General features: G+C 45.9%; 1 protein-coding gene across 1 annotated transcript; it reads left to right on the forward strand.

The window, feature by feature from the left end:
• The first annotated feature begins 133 nt into the window (after window positions 1-133).
• Window positions 134-11,975, forward strand: clcn4 (chloride channel, voltage-sensitive 4). Its single transcript, XM_066705905.1, has 12 exons — window positions 134-293; window positions 1,872-2,026; window positions 2,222-2,321; window positions 3,432-3,619; window positions 3,897-4,019; window positions 4,127-4,333; window positions 4,585-4,665; window positions 5,159-5,704; window positions 6,883-7,069; window positions 7,230-7,628; window positions 7,746-7,962; window positions 8,598-11,975. The coding sequence occupies exons 1-12, from the start codon at window positions 281-283 to the stop codon at window positions 8,686-8,688; spliced, it is 2,307 nt and encodes a 768-aa protein (XP_066562002.1). The 5' UTR covers window positions 134-280; the 3' UTR covers window positions 8,689-11,975.
• Window positions 11,976-12,682: the final 707 nt, after the last annotated feature.

A 12,682-nucleotide genomic window follows, 5' to 3' on the forward strand; every position in this document is an offset into this window, starting at 1 on the left:
GTTTTTATTATAGATAATTTAATTAACAAATGACCCATCAATCTCAAATCCCAGCTACAGAGAATCAACTCCGAGCTGCTGCAAAAGCACTGCCGTCAAGCAATCTGTGCCAGCGCCGCGGTGCATTGTGGGGGCTCTCCGCCGCGGTCGGAGGATGTATACGACTCGTCCTATACTTCGCCTTAGAAAGCCTTAAGCACTGGTGCACAGTTTAGTTATAATGACTTAGTTTGCAGAAAAAACATCGTCTCTAAAAGCAGATTGTATTTATTCCAGGAAGATGGCGTCAGAAGGTAAGTCTGCTGCTTATTTGAACCTAAAACGCCAGTATTGTCGTAACGGTGTCGTGACATATGCAATGAATAAGAAAGCACGAACGATATCTGTTTCGTATATAAATCCTGCCAGCATCGTTTGATTTACCAAACACAGACACTGGTCTCAGGCCTGTTTGCTCCCCCTGCCGTCTTGCATTGGGTAGAGCCGATTGACAGTGTATTTGAGCGTCAGACGTCAATATTGGCATCATATAGCAGGAGAGAGATATAGATCGGGCATACTGGTGTGCATTGGCATAGGGGGCAGGTCCTCGTATCAAAACAACTGTACTGAAGCCGTCAGTGCAGTATTGAACTGTTTTAAACATTATTAGCAACATAAATCATAATGTAAATAAGCCTAACTGGTCCTATGCACACCAGCCTCACATCTGGATGCCCTGCGGAGTGTTGGCATATGGTTTGAGGCTGGTGAGGCACTGAGGGCCATGCCAGCCTCCTGGCTGCTCTGCATCACGGGAACAGGGTGCTGCTGCAGTTTCAGTAAAGCTGTTATAGTTGATTTATTAATCCACAGGTAAGGGTAAGAAATGTCTCGCCTTGTGAATGAGTGAGGTCTAAGATGTAGACATAAAACAGTGCTTTTGTTTTTCATTCACTTCAATCATAAACCCTGAGCATCCATGTTTTACATTTGTGTTTTCTTTATTTTGCTTTTCTAAGTACTGAACTTACTGAGCTACTCGTCTGCAGTAAGGGAGGCTATAGAAAGGTGCTGAATTTTGTTTAACCACCACAGGTTTTAAGAGTAGTGCAGATTTTTGTCTTTACATGTATTTAAGGTTTTTCTTATGACTGGGGAATGTGCATGGGAGGTTTTCATGTGCACATGCACTGCTGGTCTCCTCTCAATAAGACTGCTGGGAAAATGTGATGGATTATAAAAAAATCATTACAAATGTGAATGACTTAAATAACCATGTGTTTCACTTTCGATGTATTGTGATTAACCTGAGGGTTGGGGCAACATTTATGTTGTTAGTCTGCTCTTAGTACAGTTATCCCAGAGGTAAAGCAAAAGCACGTGTGCCCTGAAATACACTAGGGCTGTCATTTCTGCCAGTCCCAAGATCTTTATTTTGCACTTTTAAAGTCATGCATCTTACTGAGAAGTGCATACTGTGGATGGTTGTTGTAGGGAAGAGGGTTTTAGATTCATGGAGCATTGGTCTTTCTTCTGGGATAGATGGGACCTGTACAAACCAGACGGTCTACATATAAACAGAGTAATTGAGTAGAGTGCAGAGTAATTGAGATACTTTTAAACTAGGGACCAGGGGGGCAGGGAGCTCTGACAATGTGAGATGAACAGAGGAGACTATGTGGCGACTTTATTCAAGTCTTCAAAATCATGAAAGGCATCGACCACCTCAAACCAGAGGAGCTTTTGCAGATCAGCAGGGACACACGCACCCGGGGACACAAATGGAAATTGGGCTTCAAGCCACTCAAGACAGAAAACAGCGTTTCTGACATTGAGGAAGGGCATGCATGAGTCTTCCTCAGCATACTTTACTGTTTTGCTGTTTGTAGTCCAACCTGACATGGTCTCCAATGAGGAGATGAATGGGTCCAGTAACCTGATGGACTTCCTGGACGAGCCGCTCCCTGATGTGGGCACCTACGAGGACTTCCACACCATCGACTGGCTGAGGGAGAAATCCCGGGACACGGACCGGCACAGGAAGGTGGGCTCACTGCGCGGTTCATTGTATTTATTTTTTTATTTTACATACTGTGTTCAGTCTTACATTTTCAGCCCAACAGGAGCACAATAAAATCTGCCAGAAGGTTTCATTTTGTATGGGTTTAATGTGTTGTGTCATCCTGTGTCCTGCATGTGTGGTTATCCTTTGCACCTTTGTTGTGCGTTGTCTTTTCAGATCACCCATAAAAGTAAAGAGTCCATCTGGGAGTTCATCAAAAGCCTGCTGGACGCCTGGTCGGGATGGGTGGTGATGCTTCTCATCGGGCTTCTGGCAGGTCTGTGCTGACATGACTTTATGACCTCACGCACTGTTGTAGAAAATGCTGCGGTAGATGCCTGGTGTCATCTCAGCTGATATAACAAAATTCTCTTCTCGTCAGTTTATCTGTTATTAAGAACGTAAGAAATTTTACAAACCAGAGGAGGCCATTCGATCCATCATGCTCGTTTCGTGTCCATTAATAACTAATGCCCCGTTTCCATTGGCGGATGCATCCAGATTTTTTGGACGGTTAAGCATTCAGTCCCGCCCACTGAGGAAATACTTCGATTTCAGAAGTGGAGATGTGTGCTGGACTTGAAGACAGACAGGGAAGAGATCAGCTACATAAATACATAATACATACATACATTGAAGGACAATAATCGAAGCAGCAGCAGCCGATTTTATTAATATTTTATGAACAACTGGACGGTGTTTCAGGCTGTTGTCCTGTGGATGTTGTGCAGGTCTGATGTATAACAGCCCCACAGAGACAATCAGTATGAAGGCGAACACGATTTCGTTAACGTGTGTCCATTTACAAGTTAAATTAATGAATAAATAAATACAGCAGATCTGGGTTTCCCTCTAAAACATTAATGACTGGTTAAATAAATGTGTCCATAAACGCCATGACTGAGACGTGCACTCTTTAGTTAAATTAACCTACTATATTGTAGCTGCTGTTACTGTATGATTAATCGTGAAACAGAAAGCAGAAAGAATAAAACAGCCACAAAAGTCCTTTCCACATCAGGTTCTATCACTCGTAATGTTGCTTTCTGTTTTTCTTTTTAAAACAAAACACTATCCCACAATCTCTCTGCCTCCTCCCACAAAAGGGGATGGGCTTCACGATGGCCTGGTATTACAGAAAGCTCCGGCACAGCACGGACGCTTACGCCAGTTGAAACGAGGCATGTTCCCAAATTGCCTCTTCAGCCACATCGCTGGGGAGTTTGTTCAGATTGTGACACCTCTCTGTGAAGAAGTGTCTCCTGTTTTCTGTCTTATTATAGTGTCTCTCTTCAGACGGTGACCAAACTGTGCTTATTTATTATATTGCGTCCAAGAGCTTTAATTGGAATTATAAAACAATGCATAAATTAAACTCTGTCTCCAGGTACTCTGGCCGGCGTTATCGACCTGGCTGTCGATTGGATGACGGACCTGAAGGAAGGGGTGTGTCTGTCAGCGTTCTGGTACAGCCACGAGCAGTGCTGCTGGACCTCCAACGAGACCACCTTTGACGACCGGGACAAGTGCCCCCAGTGGCAGAAGTGGTCAGAGCTGATGATGGGCCGCGCAGAGGTGAGCGGTTTCAGACGCAATAAAAAGTGCCGGATCCCCCGTGTGCTGGATCTCCTGCGCACAGCTTCTGTAACGAGCCCTTATAAGTGCAGCTCTACTGATGGCGTTGACCAAACTTAAATAGCAGGACTTGGGGATGGGGGGCATAAAGGAATGGAGAGTGATAGCTGAGATACGTAATACAATGATGAAGAATGTAGAAGTGTGTAAAAATAATTATAAAAATAAAATCTGCTCCTAACTGCGCAGTCTTAACCCCTCGTTCTCTGCCTGGCAGGGCGCTGGCGCATATCTTTTGAACTACTTCCTCTATGTGTCCTGGGCCCTGTCCTTTTCGTTCCTGGCCGTCTCTCTGGTGCGCGTATTCGCACCCTACGCCTGTGGCTCTGGCATCCCTGAGGTGAGCAGCGTAGCGTTCAACATCTTCTCCTCCTCCTGTTGGCACCAGATTTGTTTTGCTGGAAATACAATGGGGGGGATGATGAGATTCTGTTTCGGTCCTGGCAGATAAAGACCATCTTGAGTGGCTTCATCATCCGGGGCTACCTGGGGAAGTGGACGCTGCTGATCAAGACGGTGACCCTGGTGCTGGTCGTGTCCTCGGGCCTCAGCCTGGGCAAGGAGGGGCCGCTGGTCCATGTGGCCTGCTGCTGTGGAAACCTCTTCAGCAGCCTCTTTGCCAAGTACAGCAAGAACGAGGGGAAGCTCAGAGAGGTACACGGGCAGAGAGAGGCACTCCACGGGCCTGAGTGTCAATCTCTTATATCTACGGATCAGACTTAGACCACTATGATTTGACTACGAACTAGTAATTCATGCAATCTGTTATTCAGGTCTGTTGTATGCTTTTGTGTGTCTAAGGGAAGTCCCTCACTCCCATCACACAGAAGCTGAATGTGATTGTAGCAGCGGTGGACTGTACTGCCGTGCTGTGGGTCTGGGTTCATGTGAAGTCTCCGTTACAGGTGCTGTCTGCTGCTGCGGCCGCGGGGGTGTCTGTGGCTTTCGGAGCGCCGATCGGAGGAGTGCTCTTCAGCCTGGAGGAGGTACGGCCGCTCCCCACACAGTTGCGTCTCCCGGCTGCAGGTTGTGTGCCGAAAACACTAGGACGCTGCCGGTTGCCCCTCATGTCTCCACTGCTTCAATCTTGCGAAACTCCAGTGCTATTGCGTGATCGCAGAGCCAAAGCTGTCATCGCCTACTCTCGCCCCGAGCTTGTGTGTTAAAATGTCTGATTGTCAGCACTGTTTATACACGGCCTAAACTCCAAGGTGTGGTTCATGCTATTGAGAAATGTGGCTGTTGAGCAACTATTTAAATATCTATTGCATTTGGGCTGTTGTAGGTGTAAGATAATTAATGGAAATTGCACCTTTTAATTAATATAATTATATAATTGTTTATGAATGACTGGAACTTTCTCTTTAGATACTCAGGATGAAAGGGAACAATTCAAAAGCTTTGAACTTCCTCAATCTGAGAGCTGAAGGTGCACCTTTTTAGTTTGAAGTGTTTGACTGATATCTTTCCTCCTCGCAGGTGAGTTACTACTTCCCTCTGAAGACCCTGTGGCGCTCCTTCTTCGCTGCGCTGGTGGCGGCCTTCACCCTGCGCTCCATCAACCCATTCGGCAACAGCCGGCTGGTGCTGTTCTACGTGGAGTACCACACGCCCTGGTACATGGCTGAGCTGTTCCCCTTCATCCTGCTGGGCGTGTTTGGGGGCCTGTGGGGCACCCTGTTCATCCGCGGCAACATCGCCTGGTGCCGCCGGCGCAAGACCACGCAGTTGGGCAAGTACCCCGTGCTGGAGGTGATCGCTGTGACGGGCATCACGGCCGTGCTGGCCTTCCCCAACCCGTACACGCGGCGCAGCACCAGCGAGCTCATCTCGGAGCTGTTCAATGACTGCGGCGCGCTCGAGTCCTCGCAGCTGTGCGACTACATCAACGACCCCAACATGACGCGGCCCGTGGACGACATCCCCGACCGGCCCGCCGGCCCCGGCGTCTACACTGCGCTGTGGCAGCTGACCCTCGCCCTGCTCTTCAAGATCGTCATCACCATCTTCACCTTCGGCATGAAGGTGAGTGCAGTCGCGGCACTCGGAGAGCCAGAGCAGGAGAAACCAGCTTCGGAGCAGAGCTGCAGAGCGCACAGCGCTGGTCTCTCCCGCTCTGGTCTACAAAGTGTACAAACGAGAGGAGGCCATCAGAACCCATCGTGCTCGTTTGGTGTCCATTAACACTAGAAGTGCCAACATTTCGAACTACCTACAAGAGCCAAAGCCAATAGCTCTTTAACAGCTGCGATATGACAATCAAAGGCAAACCATCATATAAAACTCAGAAATTTTGTTTGAACATCAAATCCAACATTTACATAGCACAAATGGAGTATTTAAATTTAAATATGATCATTAAACATTAATATTATTGCTATAAATAACATCAAAGCACTTTTTTTTCTAAATGCGCACACTGCAGTAAAAACATAAATAACTATATAGCCTACAACAAGCAAAAAGCTCACAAATGGCATATAATAATGTAATGAAACAAGTGTAAACGTAAATATTGGAATAATTTTGACAGCCCTCTCCAGGTGAACGCTTTTACTCCACGAATATACAGCATTGCATTTGGTGCCATTTGGACCTGCGTTTCACTCGCAGTGTTTTCACAGCACTGGCACAAACCCACGAATGATCTGTCATTCCCAGTATCACTGATCCCCTGAATCAGTCATGTTCATATACACGGCATGTCCAAAACGAGCTCTCTTCAGTCTCCGTTTCAAATCCATGATTTTTTGTGGGTAATCACTGTATCAGCTCAATCTGAGTACAGCTGTAAGAAACACCTGTAATGCTGTACAATGCGTGTGTTTTTCAAACACATGAAAGACTGTAGACGGATAGAGATCGCCACTGGAGCGCAAGACTGACTCAATTGTAAAGAGCAGACAGGATTATGGGTTATATTTGCAGCTAAAACGTTGTAGGCATGTTTAATACATATACTTAGGAAAAGTCACAAACGGGAATGCGCAGTGTATTCAGGAACACAGAGTAATTACAATTTTGATAACCAAATCAGTCAAATTGACCAACTCGGCATTTCTAGTGTTAATAACTGAGTGATCCAAGGATCCTATCCAGTCTGTTTTTGAATGTTCCCAAGTTTTCAGCTTGTACCACATCGCTTGGACGTTTGTTCAGATCGTGTCGACACACCGTGTGAAGAAGTGTCTCCTGTGTTCTAGATCCCCTCGGGGCTGTTCATCCCCAGCATGGCGGTGGGTGCCATTGCGGGGCGCATTGTGGGGATCGCCGTGGAGCAGATGGCGTACCACCATCACGACTGGATCATCTTCAAGAACTGGTGCCGGCCCGGGGCGGACTGCGTCACCCCGGGGCTGTACGCCATGGTCGGGGCCGCGGCTTGTCTGGGTAAGAGACTCAGAACAGCTTGAGGACGACCCATGAACGTCATTAGCGGGACCTGAGCGTCCACGTGCGTGCACTTCATCAGATACTGTAGTTGTGAGGTGAGTCTCCTGTCCACCTCGGGGTGTGAGATCTTCACTGTTTTTGCCGTGTTGTGTCGCAGGCGGGTCGACCCGGATGACCGTGTCCCTGGTGGTCATCATGTTCGAGCTGACGGGGGGGCTGGAGTACATTGTGCCGCTGATGGCCGCCGCCGTCACCAGCAAGTGGGTAGCGGACGCCTTCGGGAAGGAGGGCATCTACGAGTCGCACATCCAGCTGAACGGCTACCCCTTCCTGGACGTGCAGGACGAGTTCACGCACCGCACGCTGGCCACCGACGTGATGCGGCCGCGGCGCAGCGAGCCGCCCCTGGCCCTGCTCACCCAGGACAGCACCACGGTGGAGGACGCGGAGGCCCTGATCAAGGACACCGACTACAACGGCTTCCCCGTGGTGGTGTCCCGAGAGTCGGAGCGCCTCATCGGCTTCGTGCAGCGCAGGGACCTCATCCTGGCCATCAGTAAGACCCCGCCGTGCCTCTGAAACCCCCGCTCTCCCCGCGGCCCCCCTGACAGCCGGGACACACGATCGCATGCGGGTCTGGTGATGCTCTGTTCTCACCTCTCCTCTCCCGCAGAGAACGCGCGCCAGAAGCAGGACGGTGTGGTGAGCAACTCGGTGGTCTACTTCACAGAGGACGCCCCCCAGCTCCCGGCCAGCAGCCCCCAGCCCCTCAAACTGCGGCGCATCCTCAACCTCAGCCCCTTCACCGTCACCGACCACACGCCCATGGAGACGGTGGTGGACATCTTCCGCAAGCTGGGCCTCCGCCAGTGCCTGGTCACCCGCAGCGGGTAGGTGTGAGGTCTGAACACGCTCACACACACGCGCAAACACGCACGCATGCACACACATACACACACACGGGACCCTGCATGCTGATTGCGTCCCACTGTCTCGAGTGAGTTTTGGATTTATACAGGCCCCAGTCCTTTAGGAAACACTTGGCTTTATTTCACAGGTTTGTTTGTTTATTAATGTATTTATGAAAGGAGCACTTAAAACCAGTCTGGGTTGTTTAGTTGACCTGTTTTAATAACCTGTAATAACTGTTTTTTTTGTTTCCCATCTCCATTTAAATAAACATACAGTATGTTCTGACCCCAGGCAGTAGTCAACATAAGTAAATAATAGTAATGATAAAATAATGAAGCACTGTTGCTCTTCAGTACGTGGTTAACTTGGGAGGAACTGCTGTGGGGAGATTAGCCGCCACGGAGTCACTTGCAATGTCAGGCACTTCTCAAATGTCAAGTGGCTTCTTACTACTTACTTACTCACTTACGTATGACTTACTGCTCACAAGTGTTGCCTCTTTCACTCCCATTACTCTCTCATCCTGTCTTAGAAAGGTATCTGCAGGGCTTTGACCTTACCATTACTTTACAGCGGTCTCACACAGTCCGTTTCTCTCCTCCTTCCCTCTCAGGCGTCTCCTGGGTATCATCACGAAAAAGGACGTTCTGCGGCACATGGCCCAGATGGCCAACCAAGACCCGGAGTCTATCATGTTCAACTAGTCGGCGTGGGCGGGAGCGCGCTTTCCCACCGCCTCCCAGGATTCGCGATCGTGGACTGAGAGAGCCTGAGAACCGGGGCGGGGAGACGGGGACTCAGGAAACATGAACGGCTCCTGATGTAGAAGAAGGCCCAGAGGCGGAGAGAGAGAGAGAGGGGAAGAGCGTGGAGGAATGGACCAGCAGAGGAGAAGAGCGTGCCTCTGGGGCTGGCTGTGTCTTTGTTGCTGCTCTTCTATGTGTCATGCACAGCTGGTTTGTTTTCTGAAGACGTTACGGCAGAAACTACTGGCTTCAAGAGTTCTGACTGGAAATTGTCTTATCATCGCTACCCCCTGCTGCTTCCCAATTGTCTTTACTTTTTGTGGACAGGTAGCATTATTTTATACACACTCCATCTCAAGGGGACTAGCTATATTCGTGCAGTTGTATCGATATCACAATGATTGGCACGCATACTTTTAATTGGAGAATCAGTGCCTAAAATTATGTATTAAAACAAAAATGAATGCGCGGAAATTTGGGCAGCATTGTGAACCTGACCGTGTCAGCTGCGTGCGTTTCTTTTTGATCCAGTACCATCATTATTTAATGTTTGGGAGAAATAAATATATATATATATATATATATATATATATATATTATATAATAAGCATGTTGCAGAAACGCACCATGGTGGACTGAATTAAATACACAAATATTGCTTTCATGGTTTGACAATGTGGCAGGATTTGTATTGAATGACAGAATACTATCAATCTGTTATTTGTATAAATAGGACTGCTATACAAACCTGGCAGAAGCAGCTAATTAATAAAACAATTTGACACACTTATGACACCCTGCTGCAACAAACCCATTCGGTTTAACACCTGAACCACGTTGTGTTGTGCAGGTGAACCTGTGTCACTACCTTGTGTATCCGCAGGCCACAGAGCCAAGTTAAAATGGGCCTTAAATTCTGTTAAGGCCCAAGAATCCCAAAAATTTGAAAAGTATTTGGTTGTGTGTGCAGTAGGTCCATCTTGTGAAACATGTTACTAATGTGGAAGTTCTGTTTTTTATGTTTTTTCAATCTGCATCTTGTGTGGATAATGGTTGCTAACTTATGAATTAATTTTACCTGCCAATAACTACATTTACGTTAAGATTTGTGGAATTTGCACATTTGATCAATATGTAAGTAGATGTAAGGAAATTGGAAAATATTTGCACAATATTTGTCTTTTTTTGTTGTTTGTCATTCCAGATTTTCTCTAATTGTAGGAAAATGCATCAATATCTATATACAGTTATACTTAACTCTTAGTTTGCACTAAAATATCTTTAATCATTAGCAATGAATGGAATGGTGAAATGCGTCGAACGTATGTTAGTGCGTCTCATCGGGGAACTTCCTGTCAAAGGTGTCCTCGTACAGGAAGTATGATTTGAAGAAAACTATACAGAGTTTATCGTTTTACAAATGCAAGTATCTTGGTCCAGTTTTTGGTGGGCCAGACACCGTTTTAGGAGGAAAGTGTGGAATTTGTAAACCTAGATGAATTCTCAAGTGTCAACCAAACAAAACAAAATGCAGACAAACGAAAAAACTGGGATAGCGAGTTTCCCAGATAAGAGTTTTTTGGCAGTCTGTCCCCAGCAAACGTCCCGTGCTAATGTGAAGTGGCGTCCCAGCTCTCATGTCTGCTGTATCACGGGCAGGCCGGGCCCGCAGTCTGACAGCATGGACGCCACGGCACGAGGAGGCTGTGCGGCGTGGGCAGTGATAGTGCTGAGGCAGGACCTTCACGGTGTCCGCTGCACTCAGACGTCTTTCTAAAGTTGGGAAAAGAACATGGACTTGACAGTTTGCTTTAGAGGACATAACCGCACTTGACTTGCACAGCTTCTGTCTTCTCTGATCAGCTGTGTGTGGTGTGAGACGGCATCAAGATACTGGTATTTGAAATTAATAAACCTACATGCACACAGCCTCGGCATGTGATACAGGCCTTCATCTCAAAAGTGTGTGTAGAACAGACCTTCTAGAAAGAAAATCAAGCCCTCAAATTCCCTCCACTGTCTCTGAATATACAGTGTAGCGTTTATTATTGATGGTTTTATCATTGTGGATTCTATAGAACATTTGTATAGTTTAGAAGGATACGGATATTGAATGGCAAGTTGGTCCTTGAAAGCTGTATTTCGGTAGTTGCAGCTCTAGATACTCTCAGATGAAACCTACTTGGAGTAATGAGACCCCAGCATAATATTTCAAGGATTAAAATGTTCTAAAACAGTAGGAGAATAAATATGAAGGTAGATGAAAAGCACTCAATGGACATAACTGGAAGTGTATTCCAAGAAATGTTTGTCTTGATGTGAAAATGTTAACAATTCTGTAAACCTGGTTAAGAAAACCTCATTACTGAAAACTCCCCTGTGTTATATGTTGCTGCACAGTCACTTACTCGAAGGACAGTTCTTTATATAGGTGGAGACCACTAAAACCTTTTTTATTTTATGTCTGTGAGTCACTAACCAGGTCAAATCTGAATCTGCTGCTCAGTGCACTTGTACTAACTTTTTTATTATTCCCTTTTCAACATCGTCTTCAACTGTTCAATGCAGTTTTCTTATAGTCTGTTACATGAGACCAGAAGCAAGTTTTTGCTGCCTTTGGGTCCCTGGGGAGGTGAAGCGCATTCCCGGCAAAAGCATGATATGAATGAAACCGCCACTAGTAGCGTGGTCTGCAAAGGGGATCATGTGAGACCTTTGTTGCCACATTACTAAGAGTAAAGGTTATCTGTCTTAAGTTTGTTTTAAATGGATATATTCTACAAGACGTTTTAATATACAGGAAACGTCATTTCAATCTTAATCATCCACACCGAGGAGTATCTGGTGTTCATACTGTGTACCCATCATGAAGTTGACCTGATTAGCCATGTGCTCCACTAACATGTTACACAGTACCTGACATGACACAAACACCTTTTAACACTCTTATTATTATTATGATTATTAGACTGAAATAATGGTTTTCCAGTTAAACACTGGAACTGACTCAGTAGATGTAACTTTTCTGGCGGGATTTAATATATATTAATTAACAAAATGGCCACTGTTAGAAACCCCTCCCTGATTCATGAATAACGAAGTGGGATTTCAATCATTATTTTTTAAAATACTAGTATTTATTGATTGTGGTCACGGCTGCTTGTCTTGATATATGTGCATTAGAGTACATTGTGTAAGAAACCGGTTGTACCATAACGTTGTGTTCAATAAAAGTTTAACTGCCACTCAGTTTGTCTTCGTTGAATTCAGGTTTGGACAGGACCTGTTACAGACAGACAGCTCATCAGAATTGTCATAGTCATGTGACTTCTGACCTCAAACGGGTGACACCAGCAACTGATGTACAACATTTAAAAACTGTCGAAAGATTTGGTTGCACACTAGTTTTCACCGTCACAACCATTAAATAAAAAGAACTCCCTTGTCTTTCTAAAGAAAATATCCTTTCGAGGGATATCGGGGAAACGACTGCACTGCCTGTTCTTTCACAACAGCCAGCTAAACCAGTTCCTGACTCGGCGGCAGCAAAATCAAATGCCTCGGGAACAAGCGGTCAATTCCCTGCCTTTTGCGTTTGCTGATGCAAGTGTTTTGACTGATCATACATGACTAAAAAACGTCATTCGGGATTAAAGACTGTCATACGCCGCAAATAAAATGTCATGCGGACCAAACAAAATCTCATACAGTAGCAAAAAAGGGTCGTATGTGACCAGAAAATGTCATATGGGTGCAAACAGTCATAAAAGACCCTTACCTGTAGTATATAGCTTTAAAGCGATAGCTCTCTATCCCTTTCATGTCTCTGTCTCTATGTCTCGTTCATGTCTCCCTTTCTCTATATCCCAATCAAGTCACTGTTATGTCATTATACTTTAAAACAAACACATTTACCGTCATTCATTTTGTTTTTGTATAGTCGATTTATTGA

Source organism: Amia ocellicauda, chromosome 6, assembly GCF_036373705.1.
Source record: "Amia ocellicauda isolate fAmiCal2 chromosome 6, fAmiCal2.hap1, whole genome shotgun sequence".
Taxonomy (NCBI): Eukaryota; Metazoa; Chordata; class Actinopteri; order Amiiformes; family Amiidae; genus Amia; species Amia ocellicauda.

Excerpts from the sequence above, each read along its gene's own strand:
- clcn4 (XM_066705905.1), top strand. Across the intron at positions 3,620-3,896 it reads TGATGATGGGCCGCGCAGAG|GGCGCTGGCGCATATCTTTT; the intron begins GTGAGCGGTTTC and ends TCTGCCTGGCAG. Across the intron at positions 7,070-7,229 it reads CGGGGCCGCGGCTTGTCTGG|GCGGGTCGACCCGGATGACC; the intron begins GTAAGAGACTCA and ends GTTGTGTCGCAG.